Source organism: Lepidochelys olivacea (genome assembly GCF_965140295.1).
Source record: "Lepidochelys olivacea isolate rLepOli2 genome assembly, chromosome: 8".
NCBI classification, from domain to species: Eukaryota; Metazoa; Chordata; order Testudines; family Cheloniidae; genus Lepidochelys; species Lepidochelys olivacea.
In genome coordinates this window covers 44,617,719-44,644,961 of record NC_140418.1, presented here as the reverse complement: position 1 = coordinate 44,644,961, position 27,243 = coordinate 44,617,719, and the positions used below count along the sequence as shown (strand labels likewise).

General features: G+C 53.3%; 1 protein-coding gene across 3 annotated transcripts; it reads right to left on the bottom strand.

Annotated features, from left to right (window-relative positions):
- Nucleotides 1-325: 325 nt before the first annotated feature.
- HMGCS2 (3-hydroxy-3-methylglutaryl-CoA synthase 2) lies at nucleotides 326-26,831 on the bottom strand. 3 transcript variants are annotated; one of them, XM_084636063.1, is made up of 11 exons: nucleotides 26,650-26,831; nucleotides 24,517-24,971; nucleotides 21,784-21,909; nucleotides 15,006-15,170; nucleotides 13,702-13,870; nucleotides 10,595-10,690; nucleotides 8,211-8,381; nucleotides 6,115-6,221; nucleotides 5,157-5,282; nucleotides 3,874-3,997; nucleotides 326-478 (listed from the first exon to the last, which is right to left on the bottom strand). In XM_084636063.1, the coding sequence occupies exons 1-10, from the start codon at nucleotides 26,760-26,762 to the stop codon at nucleotides 3,891-3,893; spliced, it is 1,635 nt and encodes a 544-aa protein (XP_084492189.1). In that variant the 5' UTR covers nucleotides 26,763-26,831; the 3' UTR covers nucleotides 326-478; nucleotides 3,874-3,890. The 3 variants fall into 3 exon arrangements, with proteins under 3 accessions (XP_084492189.1, XP_084492188.1, XP_084492190.1); XM_084636062.1 differs by having other exon boundaries at nucleotides 326-1,027; nucleotides 26,650-26,830; XM_084636064.1 differs by lacking the exon at nucleotides 10,595-10,690 and having other exon boundaries at nucleotides 326-1,027; nucleotides 26,650-26,827.
- Between the last annotated feature and the right edge of the window lie 412 nt (nucleotides 26,832-27,243).

The window sequence follows — 27,243 nt, the reverse complement described above, 5'->3', positions numbered from 1 at the left end:
AACACAGCACTTAGCCGCCCCCATCTCCTTCCAGAGGAGGAAGTCAGGAATAGAAGTCAGGAGTTCTGATTCCCAGCCTCCTACTGTCTAGCAAAGAGCTGTGCAGCCCACTGGTTCAGCCTGTTGCCTCCCCTTTAGGGGCTCACACACACAACCTGAGACTCCACAGCACTGTCTGAAGAACAGCCTCACCAGCATGACCAGATCATTGCACCACCTGGTGGCAGTAACGCTGTCACCCCCCCCACACACACAGATGAGGGCCTCTCATTTAACTGTGGCTTTTGGTTTCCCTTCAGTGTGATGTCGCTGTGTTTGCCTCCGCTATTGATAATGACTTTATTTCTGTATGCAATACAAAGTAGTACAGCACTACGCCAAGTGACATCGTCTGAGCCATTCTTCGTAGGCCAGTTCAGCCAAAGGAAAGCTAGCACCACCCCTGGAGGGAGGAGCTAAGGGCCGCTAGGGGAAAGCTCTGAAGAAAGGAAGAGAACAAAAAAAATCTATCAAATTTTAAGCCACCCTAGAGGAGAATTTCAAACAAAACCTGCGGACAGGCTCTGGCTCTGTTCAGCCTAGATCAGCATTGCTCTGAAGGCTTATGGAATTTATTTCTTTTCAATAGCACCCTGTGGTTTGCTCCCATTGAGTCTACTGGAGCTGGCCAAAGGGCGGGGGGGCGATCCGCACACACCCAGGTTATCACCCTGCCACTGCAGAAATGTACTCCTCCAGCAAAGGGGTGCCAAACGGGAGGGACAGAATGAGCGCCTGGCATCAGAGAACATCCTAAACCAGGCACTGACGTGGTCGAATGGTGTGAAGCTCTCAGCCAGGCACGCAGGGCTGCATTAGCTCTATGGGGCCCTTCAGCCAGGTATGCAGTCCCTGGGAAAAGCAACCAGTCTTTCCGTTTACGATAATGGAGCCAGGGTGTTTGCAGTTGGTGCGGTGGGAGCCTGTGGGCTCTGTGTTGGTGGTTTGGCCATTGCCTTGGGATCTGCTCTGACGAGGCTGGGCAGGTCTACAGGGACAGAGCAATAAGAGTGGATTAATTTGCTGTCTCTCTCCCACCCCTGATGGTAGCTCACAGCCTTGGTACAGACCCCAGCTCCCCCCACCTAGGACACCAGCCCAATAACTGCAGCCTGGGGCGGGGGGTGGGGCGCTCTTTCCTCCTTCAGAACCCGTCCAACCCCAGCCACTTCAACAGACAGGAGCCGGCCCATGTTCTGGACACTTGACAGTTTCCTCCCCCCTTTGGGGAAGGCGTTAGCCCCTCTCACAGTGCACAGCAACAGTTTGTTTGTAGCACACTTGCTCCAGGAGAGCTAGCGCAGATATGTCTCTTCCAGCTGGGAATCACCCCCCCAGCTCCAAGTGCAAATAGGCATGCAGCATATGCGGGTAGAGGGACCAGAGAACCAGAGTCCTGCTGCCCCAAAGTGCCAGCTAAGCCCCACCCCCAGGGTCCGTCAGCCCCACCCAACTGCTAAGCCCCTCCCCCAGGGTCTGTCAGCCCCACCTAGCCGCTAAGCCTCTCCCTCTGAGCAGTTCTGTTGAGTCCTGGCACTGAGTCCTACCATCCTCCTAGAGCTGGCTGGGAATTTGTCTGCATGATTTTCCAATGGAAAATACAGTTCTGGAAACTTTTCAGTTTTCCCTTGTGAAAATCTAAGCAAAATATTTCATTTCAGGTTGGTTTGAACCAAATCAGAATATTTCAGTTTTGAACTGACCCAAAATGTTTAATTCTGTAGCAGTTCAGTAAAACATAAAGCTGTATTTACATGTCGTGGCACGTTGCCTTATGGGAGTGGTAGTTCTGGCCCCTTTCTCTCCCATGGGCTGGGCCCCTGGAGCACTACATCTCCCATAAGGCATGAATTTCACACTGACCAAGCTATGTGGTGGCTCATGGGAATCACATGCTGTTATGGGAGATATAATCTGACCAGGGAGCCTGGCCCCCAGTGAGGACAGGTGACCCCCACAAGGCAATGTGCCACTGTAAGGAAATACAGTTTAATGTTGAAATGACTCCGAATAGAAGCATTTTGATGTGAGGAACGTTGAAAAGTTTTGCTTTATTCAATAACGCTGAAACGCAATGTTTAGACCAGGGTGGGCAAACTTTTTGGCCCGAGGGCCACATCTGGATGGGGAAATTGCATGCAAGGCCATGAATGTAGGGCTGGGGCAGGGGGTGGGGTGCAGGAGGGACTGCGAGATGTGGGAGGGGGTGCAGTGTGCAGGAAGGGGCTCAGGGCAAGGCGGTGCAGAGTGCGGGAGGGGGCTTAGGGGCTCAGGGCAGGGGGTTGGGGTGCAGGAGGGGTGTGGGGTGCGGCAGGGGGCTCGGCGCAGGAGGGGTGTGGCAGGGGGCTCAGGGCAGGGGGTTGGAGTGCAAGAGGGGTGCAGGGTGCGGCGGGGGCTCAAGGCAGGGGGTTGGAGTGCAGGGTGCAGGAGGGGTTTGAGCTGCGGGCTCCGGCCCAGCGCAGCTTACCTTACCTTGAGTGGCTCTGGGATGGCAGCAGCATGCAGCCTGCCTGCCCTGGCCCCATGCCACTCCCAATAGCGGCCGGCACCACGTCCCTGCAGCCCCCACAGGAGGAGGGCGGGGGCAGAGGACTCTGCACGCTGCCCTCACCTGCGGGTACCTCCCCCGAAGCTCCCATTGGCTGTGGTTCCCCGTTCCCGGCCAATGGGGGCTTCAGGGGGTGGTGCCTGCAGGAGAGGGCAGCGTGCAGCCCTCTGCCCCTCTCCCCCAGGGGCCGCAGAGACATGGTGCCGGCCGCTTCTGGAAGCTGGGCCAGGGCAGGCAGGGAGCCTGCCTTAGCCCCGCAGCGCCACAGGGGTGGCAATCCCGCAAGCCAGATCCAAAGCCCTGATGGGTCAGATGCGGCCCGCGGGCCATAGTTTGCCCACTCCTGATTTAGACCTTGCTGTTCAATGGGAAATTCCAACCTTTTGTCCCATTTCAGGACCAAACAAAAGGTTGAAATGTCAAGATGGAAATTCCCAATTTCACTCAGCTCCCCTCTGTGAGCTCCTCTCTCCAAGGGCATTTTCCCCCTGCTAAACCCTGCCCAGATTTAGAACAGTGTTGCATGTTGCTGGGTAAGGAGTGAGAAACTCAGGCTCTATGCTGGCAGCAGCTGCTGGGTCACTAGCACTGAGTAAGGCAGCAGGCAGAGCTGCCCTCAAAGAGCAGGTGAAGACCGAGAGGTGTTAATGCACTGAAGTGTCTACACACACATGCAAGGAACATGTGAAACGAGGAAGAAGAACTAGAAGAGCCCAGACTGACCACCAGCCAGTCCCTTTTTGCATCTTGCCAAGGATTTCACAGAACTCAAAGAGGGACTAGACCTTTATCTGTCTATCAGGGGAATCCAGACATATGATCAGCAATGACAAACATTTGGGATGGGACACCAAACCTGCTGCCTCAGGGCGTAAGCCAATCTCCAACTGCTGGAGACCAGGATGAGACCCAGTATGGTGGGGAGATTACATGACCTCTGCCTGTTGTGAGGTTCTTACACCTTCCTCTGAAGCAACTGGCTCTGGCCACTGTCCAAGACAGGAGATTGGGCTAGCTGGACCAGGGGTCTGGCCCTTCCTAATGTTCTGATGAGCACCCAGCTGCTGGATGGTCCCAGACCTTCTCTGTTCCCACTGGAATCATCCTTGCCTTGTGGAAATCTCCAGAGTCCCTGTTCTTCCCATGCCCCAGGAGAAATGGACTCAGAAAGGAAGTTCCTCCAAGTACTGCCTTGATTCCCTGTTCCTCCACCCCACTCGCCCAACTCCCCATCTGCCTTTGTTTGTCTTGCAATCACCAGGCCCCCAAGGAGGATTCAGACCCACCTGGCAGCCTGTCCCCCCTAGAGTGGCCTCCTGGCATACTGCCGGCGGTGTTTGTCATCAACTCGCTCCAGGTACCAGGTGCCAGGGAACAGGTCGTCCTTAGAGCCCTGGGGAGTGTGGTTTACTGCAGAGAGAGGAACGGGATTGAAGCGTGGCTGCTCCAGGGTGCTGCAACTGTGGGGCAGGATCCCCTGGTGCTGGGGCTGTAAACAACCTGGCAGCATTGCCACGGGGAGAGGGGCAGCTGCTGGAGGCGTGACCCTGAGGTCTGGATCTCCCTGCAGGCTCCCAGCACAGTTCTGGCTGGGCAGCCCTGGCAGGGATGAGATTATATGAATGCTACAACTGGGAACAGCTGCCAGGTCTCCTGACTTCCAGTCCTGGGCTCCAGCTACTGGCCCCCGCTGCCTGCAAATACACTACTTGGGAGCCGGAAGGCGCTCTGGCCAGACTGGCTCCAGAAAGCTCCAGCCAGCCAGCTCTCCAGCACAGACACTAGATGATGGACGCAGCACATCTGAGCTCAGTAAGGCTCCTGGCAGGTGAGGGCCTCAAATGATCCTCCAAAGCCTTGGCCTGCACCTCCACTCAGAGGTTGCGGGAGAGAGGGGGGTCCCATGCTTCCCCAGCAGGGAAGAAGGGTACTTAGGGCAGAAGAGACCTTGTTTCCCTGGACTTAGTTTGTACAGAATCAAAAGAAGAAGGAGGGCCAGTGGTAAGGGAGCATTGCCAGGTAATTAACGAAGGGATGTGTGTGTCCAGCTGTTCATGGTGGTTTAGCAAGGGGGCCAGTGTCTATTGCAGGATTAGGATGTCAGTAGGAATTTCTCCATCGTGCCTGGGACACTGAATCTAAGGCCAGCCTGGGTGAAGAGACACCTGCCCTTTTTCTGTTACCCCAAGGGTTTTCAGGCATGTCCCTAGAGGGGACCATGTGCGGTTCCATGTGTATTGTCTGCCAGTAACTTGCAGCTGCCGGAGTTCACTGATATGCACTGATGTTTCCTGGATGGCCATCACGCAGATTCCACTCGGATTCAGCCCCCCCAAGCAGCAGCAGGGGCTTCCCAGTAATAGTTGCCATTGGCAGGGGTCGCAGGCCCGAACCTGCACCCTCCTCCACTCCCACCCACCCTTTGAGAGGAGCTGGAGGTGCTCAGCATGACTGAAAATCAGGCCCCTTCCTGAGGATTTAGAGGCCCAATATTAGGCAGTCCAGCCCCACTGAGGTGTCAGCACCAGAGTGCTGGCTGCAGCTGGGCCCTCTGACTGTGCTTCCTCACCCAGGTGATGGGTTTCCTCTCTCTGCTTCATGATCTCTGCAAACTCCTCTGGGGGGACCTGCTTCCGGGCATCCAGGCGAGTCTGCAGGTCAGAGAGGCTGGAGAGCAGCTTGTCCAGGGGGGAACCTGGCAAAGAGAGAGTCTCCTGGTGAGAGAGCGAGCAAATCAGGGCTAGGGAAGCCGAGAGTACCCAAGGGATCCATAACCAATGAACACTGCCCCATCAGGTCGCAGATCCCCTGCAGGGGACGACGGGTGTCCAGGTAATTCCCCCTGCAGACCAAGGCTGTCCCCACAGGCCCTGTACACCATCTGTCTCCTTCCCCAGGTGGGCAAAGCCATTCAGAAGCCGACAAAGAATCCCTAATGAATCTCACCTCACCACACTGTGTGGTGGCCTGAGCTCCAATCCCAGCACCCAGCTCGGGATGAGGGTGGAAGCCCAGCTGGGACAGTGTCCCTCCCTAGGGCTTTCTGAAGTCACACTGTGAGTCAGGTCACATTCCAATCTTAGCCAGCTGCTGAGGGGCCTGCCCACACCCACACCATGGACAAGCAACCCCTTAACTGCCCCCCGGGTTTGTGCACCTGCCTCTGGAGCAGTGGGTGCTGGCCGCTATATCAGTCAAGAGTGGCTGGATTCTGGATCAGGTTTGCTGTGGCAGTTCCAGGGTCCCCCTTTACTGCCGCCCACTGGAAGGCAACCCCCCAAAACCCGTTCAACACGGGGGTTGTCCAGGCCCACTCTCCGGCCCCCACCCTGCACTATCTGCTCCTGCACTCAGGATATTTACAACCATGTCCGGGCTGGGGACTCAGGAGCTCCCCAGGCTTAGGGCTGGGCTGGGAACCGAAGCCTCATCCCCAGGCCAGAGCAGGCAGGATGACCCTCCACAGCCATCACTGCCACCTAAGGCATCCGATGACAAGCGAGGGGAGGAAATAGGAAGGGACTCACCTGGGGCAGCATCCTGCGAGACACGCATGGAAAACAAGCTTGCAGCCAATCCCGAGCCATAGGAGAAGGCCCCAATCCTGGAGCCAGCCAGCTGCTGAGCAGAGTATCTGTGGCAATTCAAACCAAGCTGTCAGTGGAGAACATCCGTGCTAAAGGGCAGACGCCTCAAATCCTGGGCGCTACCCACACGGCCTGGCAAGCTGACGTCCCAAGGGGCAGTGTGCGGGCTGTAGGTGAGCTACTCTGACCCAGGACATGCTGGAAATCAGAGATTTTATTTTAAATCAGTGGGGGGCAACCAGAAACGGCCCCCGGGCTGAACCTAGGCTGTACCTCCATAAAATAGAAAAGATCCCCCTGCATGACAGCAGGTAACCCCAGGAAGCGGGCAGAGAAGGGCAGAAGAGTTTTGCCTCCTGCTCCTGTCACTGGCGTTAAGGACTGTGGGATCCAGGCGAGGAGCAGAAGCAGGTTTTGGAGTTGCAAGTGGGCACCGCTGTGGGCTGATTTGGTGATGACGAGTGAGGTAAAGGAGCGTCACCTGCGTCTGAGCCACCAGGAAACCAGATCTGCAGTTACTGCAGGGAGAAACTGTCTCCAGGCTTTCCATACCAGCAGGCTCCCTGAAGTGGGGCCTAGAAGGATCAGGTTCAGACATGCCTCAAGACAGCAGCTGGGAGAGCATGCATGAGGAGCCAAGATACCCTGGTGATGGGCGTGATAATAAAAACCAGAGGCTAGACGAGCAGCACTGCGGGGAGCATTAGTGTGCATGAGAGCAGGGAGAGCAGGGGACGCTGCTGTGTCTTGGGCAGAACTAGGAGCTGTGGGGGAGAGAGTGCGCTAAGGGCCAGGCGCAGGCAGGCTCTGTAAAGCACAGTTAGCACCATCATCCTTGAAGTGCACGATTGCCAACCTGCAGGAGCAGGGTCTACCCCACCCTCAGAGGGGCTGAGTCTTTTCTTTCCCCTCTGCCTCTGACACACACTGGGTCTGGTTAAACGGCACCGATAACTTGGATTTAATTGAAATTCCTGTGGCTGCCCTCGCTGCTGGGAGAGAAAGCCTCTGCTCTCTGAGGGGGGCAGGGAGCAAGCAGATGGAGCCATCCATCTAGCTCCATGAAGCCCACCCAAGGAGGGTGTCTCCGGGGCGTGGTCTCCCTCCCCTGACAGGTGCACAGAGCTGGGCATGCAGTTCCAGGCAACTCTATGCAAGGAATGAAATAAAAAGACCTTTAAAGTTGCAGAGTGAAGCACTGAAAGGGAAAAACCCACAGACAGGTCATGGCAGAGAAAAGGTCACTGTGCAACCCTGCAATGTGCCCCCTTCTCGGGCCGAGCTCTCCTGATGGGGAGTAACTGCAAGTCAGGAGAAGGTTGCAAGAACAAATATTTTATAATGGCAAACCTCCCCCACACACACACACACCTGCTCATGTGTACACACATACCCATTCTCACACACACGCATGCACTCAAGCATCTGCCCACTCACATGCACGCACAGGAACGACTGAGCACACATACCCCACTGCTCTCAAACACGCACATGCTCGCACGCCTGCCTGCTTGCACGCACGCACGCTCACGCACACACACATACACGCGCGCATGCCCACACACCGCACAAACGCCCACTCACACACATCCACATGTGCACACATACTCTTGCTTGTGTGCGCACACATACTCTTGCTTGTGTGCACACACATGCCCAACCACTCCAGCACGCACGCACACACACACACACACACACACACACACACACACACACACACAGAGCTTTGGTACTCGAATGGCTGAGTCATTTTTGCTCCAGTTTTTAAAAAAACATAACCCCAGGCAGAGACCTGGAAAAATCACAGCTCTTCTTTCAGTCTTCCCTGCATTGCGGCTCAGTAGCTGAGAAAGACCCTTTGGACGAGGAGTAACTGCTGCTCAGCACAAAGGCTGCAGGCTCAGACCCCAACTGAAAGTCGGCTTTGTGCCCAACCCTTTGGCTTGTTCTCTGCCGGGCTGTGGGAGTCCCAAGGCTTGGGGATGCAGGGGTGGGGCAGGGCTCGGCGGAAAGGGATGCTTAGAGTTGGCACTCACTGTGCGAGGAGGGAGGCGAGGCAGCCATACATAGACGGGGTGTACATGTTGCCATTGCGAGAGGAGAGGAGCAGCGAGGGCTTGGTTTTCTGGCTGAACATTTCCAAGCTAGCTTTCTGAAAGGCCTTCTCCACATCCTTGTCGGAGTAGGTGTCTTCCAGCTTCACCCCCCTGGGAAGAGGGAGGAGGAGGTTCACTCGTGGGTTCAGCAGCCAAGGGGATCAACTGCACTGAGAAAACGCACCAGCTGCCCAGCACGAATCCCCTCTGGCTATCCGTCTCCCCACAGCGGACTGTGTGGATAACAGCAAGGGTCGATGGCTGGCAGCTCTGCAAATATCGGCTACTGAAGTGCCGCCAGCCTGAAGTCCTGCAGCCCTGTCTACTCACATTGCACCCTGCTTGAATTTGCACAGTCCCTACTGGGGAATCGCTCCCCTTCCTGGACAGTTGCTGCCCCCGGAAGAGAATCTCACCTGCCTGATGGGCCATGGCACCAGCTAGGGAAATCTCACACTCCCCGGAGCCCGGCTAGAAAGTCTTGAGCCCCTCGAACAGCTGCTGCTCCCACACCCACTTTGTGTTTCCATTTTTAGCCATCGAGCTGGGTGACATGATACTCATCATGCCTTTGCTGCCAGTGCAGACATGGACCTGCTGTGTTCAGCCTCATGCCAGTCACTCAGTAGGGATGCAGAGCAGAAAGGAGCACTCAGCATTATCTGAGGAGACGCCTGCAGCTGGCATTAGAGAAACCTCAATACCCCCGACACAGAACTGTCATTCACCAAACAGCTACCATCCCCCCATGGAAATCTGACCTGCTGCAAAAGCCCACGTGCCCTTTAGGGACACCTCTGTGCCCCACGTGGTCATGGCCTCCGTGGGAAATCTCACCTGCCATAGCAGTAGTACAGCTCCCAGACAGCAAACAATTCCATCAAGGCTGGGAGTGCAGACCTGTTACTTGGGGTGAAATACAAGTGGGATGGTGGCGTTCTCCCAAACTCAGGAAATTCAGAAGGTAGGGTAAAGTCAAACAAATCCACACACGTTACAGTCTGGAAATGCAGCTAGGCACCCAAACAGCCTGAACTTTGCCCCGTCTTGGCCTCTCCCCAGACAGTGAACTCTTGGACACAGGGTGTACTTGAATGTGTTATTTTTAACAGCGGAACTAAATCTCTCTGCGGCAGCGAAAAGCTGAACTCTGCCCCATGCTGACAAGACGAGAACCGTAGGTGACAGATGTGGCAATTACCTGTGTATCCTCACCAAGCTTGACTGAATCAGGTTGAAGCATTTTAGGAGTTCACTGTATTAAAAATGAAAATGTTCATGTATTCCTGGGGGGTTGTCTGGAATGTCTCTAGTAGGGAGCCGGGACGAATGTAAACCCTGGCAGTGTTCTGATCTTCAAGGGACTCTTTGAAACAATGGGCCTGTCATAAATATAAAGGGAAGGGTAACCACCTTTCTGTATACAGTGCTATAAAATCCCTCCTGGCCAGAGGCAAAACCCCTTCACCTGTAAAGGGTTAAGAAGCTAAGGTAACCTCACTGGCACCTGACCCAAAATGACCAATGAGGGGACAAGATACTTTCAAATCGGAGGGGACGGACAAAGGATCTGTCTGTGTGATGCTTTTGCCAGGAACAGATCAGGAATGAAGCCTTACAACTCCAGTTAAATTAGTAAGTAATCCAGCTAGAAATGTGTTAGATTTCCTTTTGTTTAATGGCTGGTAAAATAAGCTGTGCTGGATGGAATGTATATTCCTGTTTTTGTATCTTTTTGTAACTTAAGGTTTTGCCTACAGGGATTCTCTATGTTTTGAATCTGATTACGCTGTAAGGTATTTACCATCCTGATTTTACAGAGGTGATTCTTTTACTTTTTCTTTAATTAAAATTCTTCTTTTAAGAACCTGATTGCTTTTTCATTGTTCTTAAGATCCAAGGGTTTGGGTCTGTGTTCACCTATGCAAATTGGTGAGGATTTTTAATCAAGCCTTCCCCAGGAAAGGGGGTAAAGGGTTTGGGGGGATATTTTGGGGAAAGACGTCTCCAAGTGGGCTCTTTCCCTGTTCTTTGTTTAACACGCTTGGTGGTGGCAGCATAGGGTTCAAGGACAAGGCAAAGTTTGTACCTTGAGGAAGTTTTTAACCTAAGCTGGTAAGAATAAGCTTAGGGGGTCTTTCATGCAGGTCCCCACGTCTGTACCCTACAGTTCAGAGTGGGGAAGGAAACTTGACAGGGCCAGACAAGACTGAACTTTTAGTTGAGTAGGTTTCCCAGGAAATACTTGTGGGGGGAGGCAACTTCTCATCTCTGGCCTTTCTCTTAACTGTGCCCTCAGGAGTAACCTATTGTCTGCAGCTCACCTGTTATAGGAGGACAAGATGAGAGGTCCCAGCTGGATAAAAGAGGGACTCACAGATTCACTGGTGGGCTTGCTCTCAGCCAAGGTGGTTATGGACCTATAACCACAGAAAAGCCACTTGGAGGGGCTTGAATGACTGTTTGCCTGCTAGAGCCCTTGCTAGAGACAGGGGGTGATCTCTGGTGAGCTTATTAGCTTGAGCATAGGTTCCTTTATGGTTTGCAGTGGTTTCTCTGTAACACTTTTATCTTAAGAATAAATGTTCTTGCTTAGAAAGAGCTAGGTGGTAACTCAGCTGTGAACAATTACACTGATCAGAGCCTTTGAGGAGAAAAACAAACCAGGTGTGTTTAGGCCACCTGACTTGCTGGGGGATTCACAGTGTAGGCAGGGAATGATGCAGCCAGAAAAGACAGGAGGGAGAGAAACACGTGTCTCTGCCCCAGAGAGGTGACGGCTGGGGAGCAAGAAGCCTGAGAGTGAGTGCCCTGGCTGGACCATGGAAGGGGAATACAGGTGCAATTGCCCTTAACTGTGAGATCACACAAGTATGATTGAGGCTTTTTCATGTTTATTGACTCAGATAAGATTAAACTGATTTTAAAAGGCATATAGTGTCCTTGTAGCTGTGTCGGTCCCGGGATATCAGAGAGACAAGGTGGTTGAAGTCATATCTTTTATTGGACCAGCTTCCAAAAGATATTACCTCCCCCACCTTGTCTCTTTAAAAGCCTTATTGTTGTTTTTTCCCCCATTTTTGGCATCCCTTATGTGGGATTGGGATGGTCTCAGCTGCACATACACACACCCTGCACAAACACACAAACGCCCTAGTTCATGCCCCCGAAATCTGACCTTTCTGTTGAGTAGAGCTGATGCAATGGGCAGTTTTTGAAAAGCTATTTAGACTGATGGCCATGTTTTGCCCCTATTTCTCATAACTGAAAGATTGTCACAAAGAATTTACCCCATTTCAAAATGGCTCCCATCTCCCATTGTTCTCCATAGGACTGAAACTACAGCAGCACTCAGGGAAGATGGCGCTCCCCCCGGGTGTGCGGAGGCACTTCCGTCCCACTGAGGACAATAGGAGATAGCAGCCATTTTGAAAAAGGGTAGTTCATGGACTTCTCTAGTAGACCACTAACCTTCAGCTAGGGTGGCCAGATATCCCAATTTTATAGGGACAGTTCCGATATTTGGGGCTTTGTCCCATATAGTTTCCTATTTCCTGCCCCCGGTCCCGATTTTTCACACGTGCTACCTGGTCACCCTACCTTCAGCCTCTGCAGAAGGAGAAACCTTCAGTTATGAAGAATGATGGGGGGGAAATTATCATGAATCCAATTATTTACCTTCCTCTGCAGCCTGGGGCATGGGTCTCTTGCAGGTTTAAACTAGTGTAAATGGTGGATTCCCTGTAACCTGAAGTCTTTAAACCATGATTTGAGGACTTCAGTAACTCAGCCAGAGGTTAGGGATCTGTTACAGGAGTGGGTGGGCAAGGTTCTGTGGCCTGCCATGTGCAGGAGGTCAGACTAAATGATCACCATGGTCCCTCCTGGCCTTAAAGTCTATAAGCTGGAGCCTGTGCACAAGATTCCAGGGCGTTTTAACTCCATGGGAAGTTTGAAGAGTCAGTGTTATTCTGTTACTGAGATTATTAGGGGCAAAAAAAAGTCTGGTGTAAAATTAAAAATACCTCCTTTAAGAAATGCAATTCCTAAACTAATAGATTGCCTTGTAAATTCTCTGAAAGTTCATTCTGCTCTCAGAGAGCAGCCACTCCAGGGATGGGAGGAGCTGCTGTATTTTCATACATAACAAAGTGGTTGAATCCCTGCTTTCAGTGCACAGCTCCGCTCAGGCTTCATTACTGAGTTGCTACCAATGCTTCCTTGGCAAACGACAATCTGTAGCTCTTCGATAACAATCCTCGTCTCTCAAGAGAAAAACGATTCTCCCAAAGAATCATTAGCCCCAATCCAGCCAGGATAGCCAATTTGCCACAATGCCTGCAAAACGCCTGACGCAGCTAGGCAGTCAGTGTGCTGAGACCCCTGCTCATCACACTGACCAGCATTGTCTCACTGTTTCCTTCTGCTCCCTGACTGTATCCACCTCTTGTCCTTTGTCTCACACTTAGACTGGAACTCTTTGGAGCAGCTCTTTGTTCCGTGTCTGTGTGGCACGTAGCACAGTGGGGTCCTGGTCCATGACTGGGGATCTCTCAGTGCTGCTGCTACATTCCTGTCCACTGACTCTGGCTCTATGGTCACATGCACTCAGCACTCCCCCAAACCTCAACACAGCAAATAGCAGAGAGCCACGTCCCACCTGACCGCAGGCATCCCTTGAGGTAGGAGCCCTACTCGTCCCAACATCCACTAGCTAGAGGGCTCAGACCCCTCTGAATGCCTGCAGCTCCCATGCGAGCCTTGCCCCCGCCCCACCCTCCATGTGCCAGCCTCCCCAGCTTACAGAGTCGAGTGTCTGCAGACCCTCACACTGAAATGCTGCCTGCCATAATGCATCAGCCCCTGCCAGAGGAGTAAGACGTACTCTGACGCCCAACACCCTGCCAGGGCACCCTTTGCCTCCCCATCACCTGCCGCCCTCGCTAAGGAAATCACACACTCACCCCAAAAATCTTCCTACAATAACCTCCCCGCTGAGCGTCCGCAGCGCCCCAAGGAAAAAACAGTTCCCACCAAGATGCTCCTAACAAGGCCTAGTGGATGGAGCATGAGACTGGAACTCAGGGGACCAGGTTCTATTCCTGGCCCTGCCACTGGCCTGCTGGTTAAGTCACTTCCCCTCTCGGAGCCTCAGTTTCACCATCTGTAAAATTGGGAGAATGCTGCTGAACTGCTTTGTACAGCTCTGCAGATGACAAGTGCTAACTTAAAGCTGGGTATCGTTATCAACAGACATTGAAAAAGAATCTTTCCCTGCACAGTCCCTATGGGGGATGTACCACAGATGTGTGGACCACACTCCAATTTTCTGCAGCCCCCACTAGCGGAATTGCCCCTCCATGGATGTCGGCAGCCCAGAGACTCCCACACCCCTGGCAGAGGCCACTCCTGCTCTGTAGCGCTCACCCACCTGAAGGCCTGCAGCCCTTTGTAGAGGCCGCTCTGTGTGTCGGGGTTGGGAGCTGCTAGGAAGTCGTTGAGCATCATTCGCCCCACAGACTTCTGCACCAGTTTGCAGAAGGGCGTGTGGAAGATCATGAACTGGAAGTCTTCCAGGGTAAAAGGTTTGTCCACCCCCACTGCAGCAGAACAGGAGACAGAAGCCACCCATTAGAGACCCATCAATCCCACTCTGCACAGAGAGCCGCAGCACTTGCAGCAGGCACTGAAGGCAAAGACCCATAGACCTGCCCCACAGAAGGCAATGGGATGGGTGGGTGGGGAAGAGACCCACAGCCTTCCAATGCTGCATAAGGAGACACCAACAACCCCATGGATGCCAGCAATGGAGACAATATGGGGAGACATATTCACCCTCATACTAAACTAGGGCAGGAGAGTTCCTCACAGCTCTCTGGCACAGAGTCTCACCCTTCCTGCTGCAGGAGCTACCTTGAAAAGGGACTGGCCCCTGGAGCTGGAAGGGCTCTCTCGATCCAGCAAACTATGAGTGCTGCAGACTCAGCTACCACTACCTGGGCTCAGTCTAGGGGCCTGTTCTGTTCTGGGGCAGTGGGCTGGTTACAATGGCTATTCAGCACAAGCCCATGCAGCCAGGCGCTCACACTTTTGTCCGATGGGGAAGGCCCTCATGGCTCTGGCATGCTGCCGCCAGCGAGCTCCCCGGGCACAGAGCCCTGGATGGGTCACAGCAGGGAAACATGGGTTATAAACTCTCCTCAGATGGAGGAAACAGCACCCACCATTTCAACATGTGCTGTCTGTCTGATCACCGAGCCAGGCCTGGCCCCTGGCCTCGCATTAACTAGTTTCTTTCCAACCGCTCTCCCACCACTTTGTCTACCAGCCTGGTCAGAGGCCAACAAATTACAGGTTCATGGACTTCTGGTGTCTCCACTTCCTATCCCCACCAATGCATTCCCATCACTCTTGGCCCCTCCAGTCTCTGACCTCTTTGTCCTCTTACCCAGAAATCCACAGGCCCTACAACATGGGGTGGGGTGGGGGAGACAGACACAATGGGGGTGGTGGGGGAGACAGAGAGACATACTGTGAGCTCCACAGAGGCAGAGGAGCAGGTACCCCAGCTGACATGGAATAATAGAAATGTCCAGCAGGAAGGGACCTTGAGAGGCCATCTAATCCAGCCCCCTGCACTGAGACAGGACGAAGGAAACCTAGACCATCCCTTACAGGTGTTTGTCTAACCTGTCGCACACACAAGATTTCCCACTTCACTTGTAGGCTCTGTACCTTTCTGCCATTGGCTCTGGATTTTCTTGCGGTAGATAGAATAGCATTGATCCAGGGCCCGGAAATAGCACTGGATAGAGAGTTGCCCATCCACCATGGGATACTCTGAAGCCAGGTCTGGTTTGTAGAAATCATATACATGTTCCATGTGGGTTCCCCGAACACCTTGGAGGAGAGAAAACAGGCTCACCATTGCGTATTGGAGACAGCAGGGGAACAGAACCTCAAACCCTCTCCATACCAGCCCCCCACCTGCAACGAACCTCTCAGCCAAAACCCACCACAGCCCTTTACACACAAAATATTCATCCCGTAAAATTCACAAAATTATATTTCATGAGCCACTTTTCCACCTCCTCTTCCTGCTCTGACCTCATTCTATAGCCTGCATATTTGAGATCTTTTCTATGAAAAGAACCTTCTCTGGATACACTGGAAAGGTAGGTAGATTCTTCTACCATCCCCGTCCGTGTAGTATCTGAGCACCTTCCAGTTGTGCATAACGCAACACGACTAACATCTTGTGCGTGTGGCCCACTTTCTCTTAGCCTCCCTCTAAAGGGGAAATTCTGAGTGTGGCGGAGTGCTCGGAGTGTTTTTATATAAATATGTACGTGCTGCTCTGTGCTTATAACAGAGAAGACAGATCAAAGAAATGTGTTGGGCACTGGGAAGGGAAGGTGGTGAAGGATGGGATGGTCCTGGGTTCCTAGGGGAGTTCATTCCAGCTCAGCCCCCAAGAAAGCTCAGTCTCCAACACACACACGAGTTTTCCCTTATAGTAGGGAGGGAGGCCTGAGGTGCAAAGTTGTCGACCACAGTCCTCATCCTGGAGCTTTAAGCCTGGCCTCTTAGATACCCTGGGACAAAGCAGAGATCGAGCACCTGGAAGGTAAGGACTGAGGCAGTGTCATAAATATAAAAAGAAGGGTAACCACCTTTCTGTATACAGTGCTATAAAATCTCTCCTGGCCAGAGGCAAAACCCTTTCACCTGTAAAGGGTTAAGAAGCTAAGATAACCTCACTGGCACCTGACCAAAATGATCAATGAGGAGACAAGATACTTTTAAAGCTGGGGAGGGACAAAGGGTCTGGCTGTCTGTGTGATACTTTTTCCGGGAACAGATCAGGAATGCTCTTCATAACTCCTTAAGTTAGTAAGTAATCTAGCTAGAAATGCGTTAGATTTCCTTTTGTTTAATGGCTGGTAAAATAGCTGTGCTGAATGGAATGTATATTCCTGTTTTTGTGTCTTTTTGTAACTTAAGGTTTTGCCTACAGGGATTCTCTATGTTTTGGATCTGATTACCCTGTAAGGTATTTACCATCCTGATTTTACAGAGGTGATTCTTTTACTTTTTCTTTAATTAAAATTCTTCTTTTAAGAACCTGATTGCTTTTTCATTGTTCTTAAGATCCAAGGGTTTGGGTCTGTGTTCACCTATGCAAATTGGTGAGGATTTTTAATCAAGCCTTCCCCAGGAAAGGGGGTAAAGGGTTTGGGGGGATATGTTGGGGAAAGACGTCTCCAAGTGGGCTCTTTCCCTGTTCTTTGTTTAACACGCTTGGTGGTGGCAGCATAGGGTTCAAGGACAAGGCAAAGTTTGTACCTTGAGGAAGTTTTTAACCTAAGCTGGCAAGAATAACTTTAGGGGATCTTTCATGCAGGTCCCCACATCTGTACCCTAGAGTTCAGAGTGGGGAAGGAACCTTGACAGGCAGTGAACCCGATATTCTATGGGAAGCTGGCATAGGGGGCAGAGGATGGTTTGTTGGGCCCATGGCATCCCATGTTGCTGAGGAGATGTGATGCCCTATCCTATATTAGCTTGAGTTTACTAAGTGCTGCCGGTTTCATGGCCAGGTGTACCACACTGCTGCAGCCCATCCGAGAGGTGATGAAGGTGTGTACAACTGGGGCCAGGCTGTCATCTGCCAGCATGGGGCAGAGTTCCCCAGCCAGATGGAGATAGCAGAAAGTGTTTCTCATGGACACTGCCACATGAGAGCTCAGCGTCAGCAAGGAATTCAGGAGCTCCCTAAGCTATGGACTAAGCTGACCAGTTGTGCCACCATGGCTGCAAACTCCTCAAAGTGCTTCCTCTGGCCGCCAGCACTGGCCATCCTGGTGACAGTGGTGTGGTTGTATGTGGTGAAGGAGAGGCAGAGCGGTGTGTCATCTGCATATCGCTGCACTTGAGTCTATGTCCTCTGACCAATTCACCTAGGGGCTGCATGTAGATGCTGACTTAGGATCAGGGACTCCACCGGCGATGGGTTCAGAGGCAGCAGTGCAGTTCCCTATCACTGCTGCTTGAGTGTGTCCCTACCGGATGAATTTAAACCATTTTAGTGCGCTCCCCGGGACCTGTCACCTCTCAGAGGCAGGACAGCTGTACCTCACGGCTGACCGTGGGGAATGCTGCAGAGAAATCAAGGAGGCTGAGATTGGATGTCTGCCCTCTATCCACTGACAGCAGGAGTTCATCCAGCAGTGCCACTGAAGCACTTTCAGGCCCATATCCTGCCCCGAATCCAGATTATGCCAGGTCTGGAATATTAGCTTCAGTTAGATGGGCATATAGTTGGCCTTTGGTTAATGACTCTGCAAGGTTGCTCAGGAGTGGGAGATTGATACTAGACGGTGCCCAGCTAGAACCGATGTGTCCAGGGCAGGTTTCTTCAGTGCTGCTTGGACGGTTGCGTGTTTGAAGGGGGAAGGGAAGATTCCTTCCCTGAATGAGGCTGGTTGCTCAGGACTCTCCTTCACTAGCCAGGAAGGGCCTGGGGTGGATTCAAGCTGCTGTAGGGTTTCCAGCCTTCCCCGAGGAGTGAATGTGCTGAACTCCAGGAATGGGCTGCTGGTGGCTGGATACAGGCAGAGAGGGCCCTGTTTTGAAGCCTTCCTGAACGGGCATTAACATTTCAGTGCAGCAGGACAATGGTTCTTTGCAGTCCTTGGCGCTGGGCTCTGGTGCAGGCTGTAGGCCCTCAGGATTGAGGAAGCTGTTTACCATCCTGGACAGCTCCTTAAGGCAGCTACTATGGAGGCAGATAGGACAGTTCAGGGCCTGTAATACAGCCTCAGCTTAGGCCTGGGGCAGCTGTGTGTTTCAATCTGCTTCAGCCTTCATTTTCTGCCATCCACACTCCAGCTCAGAGTTGGGAACAGCTGGGTGACAGAGATGGAGGGGCTGTGGGGGTGGGGAGACAGTGTGTCAGAGGTCAAGGTGGAAGTACCAGGATGATGATTCACCGGTTCCTCGACTCCGCATTCTGTGCTGGGCGGGCGGCTGTGCTGGAATTCAACAGCATCTAAGAGGCTGTGTGATCAGGTCAGGCTCACGGGTCTTGTCAGAGCTCTCACAGCTGCCCGGTCGCTGCCTGACGGAGGTGAAGTTCCAGCCCAGCCAGTGACTGGGCTGTGATGTGATCAGCAGCGAATCGACTCCAAAGACCTAGGTGTGACACACTGTGTGGGTTGGACCAGAGACAGCCTGTGAGATCCGAGGGCTGCAAGTGAGGACTTTAGGCTTTAGCATTGGAGGCCTTGTCAGCACGCATGTTAACGTCTCCCAGGACACCAAGTCTGGGGCATGCGCCAGCATTGTTAACAAGGGTCAGTGTAGTGAACCCGTAGTCTGTCTGTGAACGTGAGCTCTAGGTTAGCAATGGCTCCTGGTTCTAGCATCCGGTAAGACAAGGTCATCTAAAGCCATTCATCAGAGGTACCTCATTTGAACTTGACCTTTGCAGAGAAGACAAATGAAGTGCCACCTGGTTCCTGGCCCTGAGACAGGCTGGGGGAGACAGTGAGCCAGCTGTGATGAAGTGGGGATTCTCTTGGGTATTTCTTGGTTTTTCAATGGTTTGCAATGCAGACAGGGTGGGACTCAGTTTCCCTGGGTGTTACTGGTTTAATGAGATGATGGGAGAGGGAGTTTGTTGTTACAGAGGACCAGCAACGGAACTTGGGACCCAAGCCAATGGCCTGGAGAACGGATACCCCAGCAACTGGTGACCAGGAGGCCCAGCTTGGGAATCTCAGCCAGTTCTAGCCAGTGGGAGGTCAATGGGCTGCAGAGAGAGAACCCCGGTGACCTGACCAGTCAGTTCCAGCCAGTGGGGAGCAAAGGACGGCTGAGAGGAGAAGAGGCCCAGGCCACACTGTTTACCACGACAGAAGACAAAGGACAGAGGCGGGACTTGGGGGAGGTGTTATTGGATGCCCAGCTGGAAAGCACGGTGGCTCAGGACTGGAGGGAGAGAGCAGGCAGAGCCCACCTGGATGCAGGGGAGACTTAGATGTACTGTGCTGAGGGAGGGCCCTGAGAGTTTCCTATGCTGCATTCAGATGCTCAATAAACTCTCCTGTTTTACACTGGCTGAGAGTCGCTCTGGTCTAGAGAACAGAGTTGCATTATTCCCTCTGGGAGCGGAGGATCCAGGGGTCCAGAGCGAGTGGACTCCCTGAGGGGGCCCACGGTGAGAGACAGGCGTGCTAAGGCTCAGAGAGGTGTGATTCCAGGAGGGGGAGGGGTTTAACCCCGGAGAGAGAGTGGACCCCTGAGAACGGCTGTCACACTGAAGGGGGTTCTCCCCAGGGACCGTACGGGGCCCAGCGTGGGCACGACCTGTGAGTCCGTGACACCAGCGCGCCCACCCAACCTGGTCTCTGTGACATAGGCGGTCTCTGGGACTACATCACTGACAAGGACATGTATTGTTTGCTGGCAGTGGATCTCACACAGATCAACATGAGTCTGAGTTCATACAGCTTCGCGCTGCCTGCTTCAGGCCTGCGGCTAGGAAGCTTCCTGAGCTGTGCACAGGCAGCAGGCGTCTGATATCCGCGCTCTTAGATTGCTCTGTTTTCTTGTATGATTCATCCCAGCTTGGACAGTGACGGGTAAGACAGAGGGCTGTGTAATGCCTGCTCCATTTGCCACATGTCAGGGAAAAGGTGTGTTTGAACCCTAACACACTTGAGTCCTGGGAATGGGCACAGCTAAAGTAGCCTGTTCCTGGATCAGTCATGTTGGCCAGATTATGGAAAGATCTCAGCTTCTCTGGATCTTTGTATTTATTTATTTTATATCTCTTGTATACTTCCAGTCCTTTGTTCTTAATTAGGTCAAGCCACATGTGTACTGGGCCTGGGACAGTTGTGTCCATGGTTTGTAATTTGGCAAGATCTTCCAAAAAACCCTTTATTTGTTTTTGCAAATTTAGTGTCTCTTAGTAAAATCCTTTGTTGCCTAAACCATATGCTCCGTTTCCATCAAAGCCCTTATGCTTATGACAAGTTTCACCACACTTATGCTAGCTGGATGGAAATGCACAGACACAGGGCCAGCGTCTCAGCTGGTGAAAGGTGACATAGCTACACTGCCCTCAGTGCAGCCAGGCCAATTCACACTTGACACATAGTTTCTCTGAGAGTGCCACCACATATTTTTGAAGCTGGGGCTTCAATCAGTCTCTCTTTATTTAGCCAACCACGAGGCTGATGGCGGCTGTGGAAATTCAGCAATTCTTCGCAATTAGCTTTAAGACCATGTTACATGTTGCGTCATGTCATGGGGCGTGTAGATCCCATGTGGACCTGGCAACCAAGGAGTTACTAGAGGAACTGCTGATCAACCTTGATCAGCAGCCTCACAGCAGTTAGGAGAATAACAGAGCTGAAAAGCAGAGCGGTTGGTGGCTGCCAGAGAAGGCAAGCAGGCCAGGGACCGAGGGTCCTGCCAGGAAGCTAGTGAGAGGCTGCCCCAGAATGACAATGACCCATAGACAAAATAGCCAGAGCCACAGGCTGCAGAAACCGACAGACCCAAGGGAGGTAGGAAGAAGCTCAGGGCACAGCAGGAGAATTGTGGAGGACTGATTCTGCCTGCCTGGATTCAGGGCCCTGAGTTGGACCCAGCGGACTGGGCGGGCCCGGGTTCCCACACCTACCCCTTAACAGCCAAAGGGGGTTCTCGGCCCCTTGAGGACAAGGCCCAGCTAACCCCGCCAAGCATAAGGGGAAGTCCATAAACCCCAGTAGGATGGAAATTAACGTCTTTGACCCCAGAACAGGACTACAGAGAGTCAGAGAAGAAGAGTGGACTGACCACCCCGCTGATCCAAGCGGACTTTGTGCAGTGCCCTGTCTGGCCAAAGGGAGGCACTGACGCACTGGGGCACCACTCCAAATGTCTCTTTCCATGAGGTTTAAGTAGTTCTGAGGAGCCAGACATCAGGCTTGTAAGATGACTGCACCTGAGAAGTTCTTTCCTCTTTTACATTTTATTTTCATGAAGGCCTCCTTTGCACAATTCACCTCTGCATGGAGGAGACTGCAGCAGCTTGGACTTGGTACTCGACAATTTTCTTTTCATACACAGACTTAGTGGCCAAGATTTTGAAAAAAGGAGCCTAGAATTAGGCTCTTATGTGCCTACTTATGAATTAACCCAAGTTGAGTGGGTGCTGAGCACACAGCAGCTCCCACTGACTTCAGACCAAAACCATAGCCCTTACTCATTACTGATCATCTTATTAAGAGCCAGGAAGTGCCCCATGTCCCTCCCTCATCCTGAAATATGAATTCCACAGGAGACCAATTGCTGCAAGGCTCAGGAAGGATTGATGTCCGGAGACACAACCTGGGACCACGTGTCTCCAGGGCTAAGCTGCCCCTGGACAGTGGCCTATTCCTGGAACCCTGGGCAGCTCTGGCCAAGCACCAAAAACTCCTAGGAAAGACAAAGTCATTCTATTAACAGTACCAACCTCTCTCTAGCACCAGGGGGGCCTCTGGTCCAACCAGCATCGCTACAGCTCCTGCCCCTCCTGTGGGACGGGCATTGCCAGTGGCATAGACTGCAATGTCACCACAGACCACCACTGCATAGCGCCCTAGGGTAGGGTGAGAACACAGAATTGGTTAGGCATAAACATGAAAAAAATCACATGCAAGTCTAAAACTCTGTTTATCCCTCTGCCAAAAGTTACACTGCGGTTAAGTTTGCATATATGTAAGGTGGAAAAATCCCTTGAGACTTGTAACCTGCAAGGGAAACAAAACTGAGCATGTGCCCTTTTCACCACCACCGCCTTGCTTTGATGGATAGACCCTTTGATGGATAAAGGGGGCCTGACATGTTTAAGTTTTTTATTTAAAAAGGTTTCTTCCTCCTTGTTTGTATGTTACAAATTCAGAGCGGCCTAGCCAGGAAGCCTGGGATGCTGCCAGACAACTCGTGCAATCAGGACATTACAAGACTCAAAAAAGTGGCACCCAAGGTGAGATGAAGGGTTTAGTCCATGTTTGCTTTTGTTAGCATCGACTTCACTTCAGCAAGTAACATGTCGAGGGAAGGAAGCCTTTGCTAAATATGCAACATCCCTGCAAGAGAGAACAACAGACATCCTCTGAAATAGCCAAGAGGTCCTACAACCAAACCAGGGAAGCCCAGAGCCAGCACTGAGTCTGGATCCTTTTAAGGCAAGGACACAAGGATAACTTTAGAAGCCTTTCCAGCCCTCTTTACATCCTAAAAATCAAGAAAAGGGCACAAGTGCAATTTTGCGGGGAAAGAAAGCTTTGAAAGTCACCTTTAAAGTCCCAATCTGCCAAGCAGACGTTTACAGGGTCCCCTGTGCAGAAACGGCATGGCCAAACTGCCATGGTGACATGGTTTCAGATGTCGCCTGCTGCCTTACTGTCACAGATGTGCATCTACCTACCCCACAAAAAGGGGGCAGGGGTTAGGACTATGGAGACAGGACTGTGGAGCTCTGGCACTACAGAGGCCGGGCTGCTTGCCTGGCGCTTGGCCATGTTCCTCATTATGGGAGACAACAGGGCTCAACTCTTTCAGCCTGAGGGCTGAACATGCTTAAAAAACATCAAGTGGCCCCAACCAGCACAGAGCGGCCCATCCCCTGCTATTGCACTGCTTGGGATGTCTGCTCTGCATTAAAGCAACTAGAACTTGTACTGAACAACTCTGCTTCCATCTGACACTGATTTAACGGCAACAGAAGCCGGAGCCTGCTGTTCCCTACAGCACTCTCTGAGGCTGCAGGCCGAGCCGGGCATCCCCGCTGCAAGACAGAGTTGGACCTTTGATCTCTGCAGACACTCCCCAAGTCCTTAGGTAATAGTAGCTGCTCCACACCCAGGGAGCAGAAACCCTGGGCAAGCACCTTGCTGGTGATTCCCCGACCATGAGGAGGATTCCCCAGTGAGTGTAGCTAATTCCTGTGCCTCCCTCCTCGCAGCTCCTGGTGCAGCCAAGCTCCCAGCCTGCTCTCCCTGTAGCTCCAATGCAGCAATGGGATAGTCAGAGCTGTTTTCCTCCCTCCTGTGATACTGCAGGTAGCCAGCGGGGGAGCTGCTGAGCAGCTGCACCAGACAAGGCCCAGTGGCTGCTCAGGGGGCTCCCAGCAAGGCTGCAGTAAGGGAAGCCATGGGGAGACAGGGAGGCCAGGCACAGCACCGGACCTGATTCAGACACTTCAGTTCCAGTATAGCAGGTCCAGCCCAGAGAGCACACTGCTGGTTTGTAACCAAACTAGGGTTACCAACTTTCTGATGGCAGAAACCAGAACATCCTTGCCCTGCCCCTTCCCTGAGGCCCTGCCCTTGCTCCACCCCTTCTCCAATGCCCGCTCCCACTCACTCCATCACCCCTCCCTCTCCTCCTCCCTTGCTCACTCGCTCATTTTCACCCGGCGCAGGGCGTTGGGATGTGGGAGGAAGCGAGGGCTCCAGCTGGGAGTGTGGGCTCTGGGGTGGGGGCTAGGGATGAGGGGTTTGGGGTTCAGGAGGGGGTTCAGGGCTGGGGAGGGGGTTGGGGTGTAGGAAGGGATGAGGATCCAGCTGGGGGTATGGGCTCTGGGGTGAGGCCAGAAATGAGGGGTTCAGGGTGCAAGAGGAGGCTCCAGACTGAGGTGGGGGTTGGGGTGTGGGCTCTGGCTCGGGGTGCGAGCTTTGCAGTGGGGCCAGCGTTGAGGGGTTTGGGGTGCAGGAAGGGATGTGGGCTATGGGCTACGGCCGGGCAGGGCTTACCTCAGATGGCTCCCTGAAGCGGCAGCATGTCTGGCAGCTGTGGAGCAGTGCTCGGGATGGGGGCAGCGCGCGGAGCCTCCCTCACCGCCCCTGCACCCTGGGGTCAGACATGCCACCACTTCTGGGAGCCGCGCAGAGCCACGGCAGGCAGGGAGCCTGCCTTAGCCCCGCTATGCCACCAACTGGACTTTTAACATTCCGGTCAAAAATCAGACACCTGGCAACCCTAAACCAAACCCCCACTATCTTCTAAACACTGTCTCCCTCAAGGCCTCAGTTCAGAGCCTGGAAGGCCACCAGTTTGGGGTATCAACCACTATGAAGCCGGGGCAGCCATTCCCCCAAGAACCTGCCCTACTGCCACTGGCCATCTCTCACTGGCAGCCCTGGCTGGGCCCCGGGTGGCAGAGCAGTGGCATCTACACCCATGCTAGCTGGATGTCACTCACCGTCCCAGGAGCTGGACTCCACCCAGTCAGCAGAGTTGAAGAGGGAGGCTGTGCCTCCATAGCAGGCGTTGGTGGTGTCGATGCCTTCAACGTCCGTGTTCCCCGAGTCCTGGAAGAGCTGCATTAGGACAGTCTTGACGGCCTTGGACTTGTCAATGATGGTCTCTGTGCCGACCTCCAGCCGTCCAATGGAGTCCCAGGAGAGGCGGCTGCGTTCCACAAGGCGCTGCACCACAGTCAGGCACAGGGAGTTAATGTCCTCGTGGGCCGAGCAGAAGCCCATCTGCTTCTGGCCCAGGCCCAGGGTGTACTTCCCGGCTTCCACACCATCATACTTCTCCAGCTCCACTTGTTCTACGTACTGTGAAGGGAAGTAAACCTCCAGCGCGAGAATCCCCACGTCCTTTGGCCATGAATCCGACCGAGACAAGTGCTCCACAGAAGCAGTGGAGAAACTGAAAGAGAAGGAGAGTGCTGAGCGTCCTCCGACATGTGGTGGGAGGAGATCACAGACTCCCCAGGGGCACAGCCAGCTGCATGTGTGCACGCACAGACCTAGTGCAGGCCACGGAGGCCATACCAGACACCTGAGACTGTGACAGCATATAACACACGCTGTCCCAAGACAGACCCCAGAGGAGACAGCAGACCCCTCACGAGCAGTGATATCTGGCTGCACACCCTCACCCAACACAGACTGGAGAGCCAAGAGAGGGCACAGCAGCCTCCTCGCAGGCAGCAATCTGTTAACTACACAGCCCGTCTCAGAGATGTCCCCATTTGCAGATGTCTGCAAAGCAGCAGCAGGGGCCCCTCTCCACACATGCACAGAGCTGCTTTGATTCGTGCTCCAGAAGGGAATCTGCATGTTATAGAACTTGTCCCCACCCCCACCCCCAAGGCAGTGTTTGTTTTATTCCAAGACACCCCTTGTTTTCAGTTACAGCTAACTAGAGTTGCCAACCCTCTGGGATTGGCCTGGAGTCTCCAGGAATTAAAGATTATGTCATGCAATTAAATCTCCAGGAATACATCCAACCAAAATTGGCAACCCTATTACTAACAGCTCTGTTTGTTACTCTACTTGGAGAAGAACAAGCTTTTTTGCAGCTCTGAGTAGTCCGTTCCCCCAGCTGGTGAAGGATTGTTCCCTCCAGTCCTCTTGCCAGTCGTGTGTTAAATGGACAAACTCAGGGGGCTCCCTTCTGCTCCTTGGGGTGTTATTCCACGGCCTAACAGATCTCCTTATACTCCATTACATTGCCTTTACCTACATTCCCTACCACTACTCCCAGCTCTCTAGTCCTCTCCTGCTCTGTTGTTTACACCCTAATTAGTTCACGTATAAAAGGGATCAATTCATAGGCCATGGTCAATGGAGAGGCTCCCATTGTCTTCACTGGCTTGGCATCAGGCCCAAAGTGCTCTGTACAGTGAGTGCTCCATGTTACTATTCAAATCACGTCACTATTCAAATAATCTTTGCAGCTTTCCCTCAGCTCCAGCCTGTTGCTGCCCTTCTCTGAAATGCTTCCAAAAATTGTCATCCTTCTCTTTGGGGTCCAGCTGGATGCCCCTCTGCACGGATACTCCAGATGTAGCTACACCACGGCTGCAGAGAGAGGCTCTCTCCCCGCTCTGATGTGGGACAGGGTGGCCTTGCATGTGCAGCCAACCCAGACTGCAAACTTGGGTCTAGTTAGCTGCCACCCTCCCGCCCAGGTCTTCCACCCGTCCTGGGTCCCAGCACTCTCCCTCCTCCTGCATACCTGCCTTTGGGATTATGTCCCTCCACTCTGTTATTGTCAAACCCCGGGCCCTTTGTATTACTGCTCTGTCCTCACCCTGCTCACATCCCCTCCTAATGCAGTACCAGCTTTGCACTGCGCTCCCTTCTCCCAGATCTCAGTGTGGCTGTTGTGTCAGACCCCCATTCCCTGGCAGTGCCAAAGCCTCCCTCATGCTGGAGTGCAGAGTACAGCAAGTCAGGTCAGTCCCCAGCAGAGAGCTATTCAAACACACTCCCAGCTGACTGGGACTGAGCTGCCAGGATTCCCGGAGCGTCCCAGCAGGGGCGAAGGAGAGTGCCCCATGTCCCGACCCTCAGGCCTAGCTCCCCAGTCTGCCCCTCACCTGGCCTGCTGTGCAGCAGCTGTGAGGTGTGCTGGCCGAAGAGGCCACTCCTGCCTCTTCAGCGCTTGCTTCACTTGCAAACAGCGCCTGGTTTGACTGAAGAGGCGGAACATTTTCCCCAGGCTGATGGGCAAGTAGCAGCAGCGAGGTCTCTTCCCCGGCCCCGCCAGCACTTATATAGATTCCCTGCAGCAGGGCCAGGCAAAGTCCCTCCCTGTACTTATCAAGGGAGCGAACTGTGTGTGCTTCACTCATTGCTCAACCAAAGGTCACCGCACACTGGCCAACACGACAAAACAGGAGCACCCTTTCCCCACAGCCCCCAGGCCCTCCTTCACCACTGCCTCCTGCACGGCCTTGCTCCCCTCCTCACCTCCTTTCCCAGCGCTGCATCTCCCTGCAGGGCTCGCCTCATGCCCCTGGGGCCTGCCTCCACCACAACTCCCTCATCACCACCCCTGCCCACCCCACGCTCTGGGAGGAGGGAGGGCTGCTGAAGGTTCCAGGCTGCACCTGTTACCCCCCCCCCCAAAAAAAAGCTCCCCCAGCACCTGAGAGAGGGTCAGGTACCTCAGGGGATGGGACACGCCAGGG

Bases quoted from the DNA above. Each gene is read 5' to 3' on its own strand.
- HMGCS2 (XM_084636063.1), bottom strand. From the start codon at position 26,762: ATGTTCCGCCTCTTCAGTCAAACCAGGCGCTGTTTGCAAGTGAAGCAA. The intron at 13,871-15,005 runs GTACAGAGCCTA...GTTCTGCTGCAG, and splicing joins CCAGAGCCAATGGCAGAAAG to TGGGGGTGGACAAACCTTTT. The intron at 8,382-10,594 runs GTGAGCTGCAGA...CCCTCTTCCCAG, and splicing joins ATCTTGTCCTCCTATAACAG to GGGGGTGAAGCTGGAAGACA.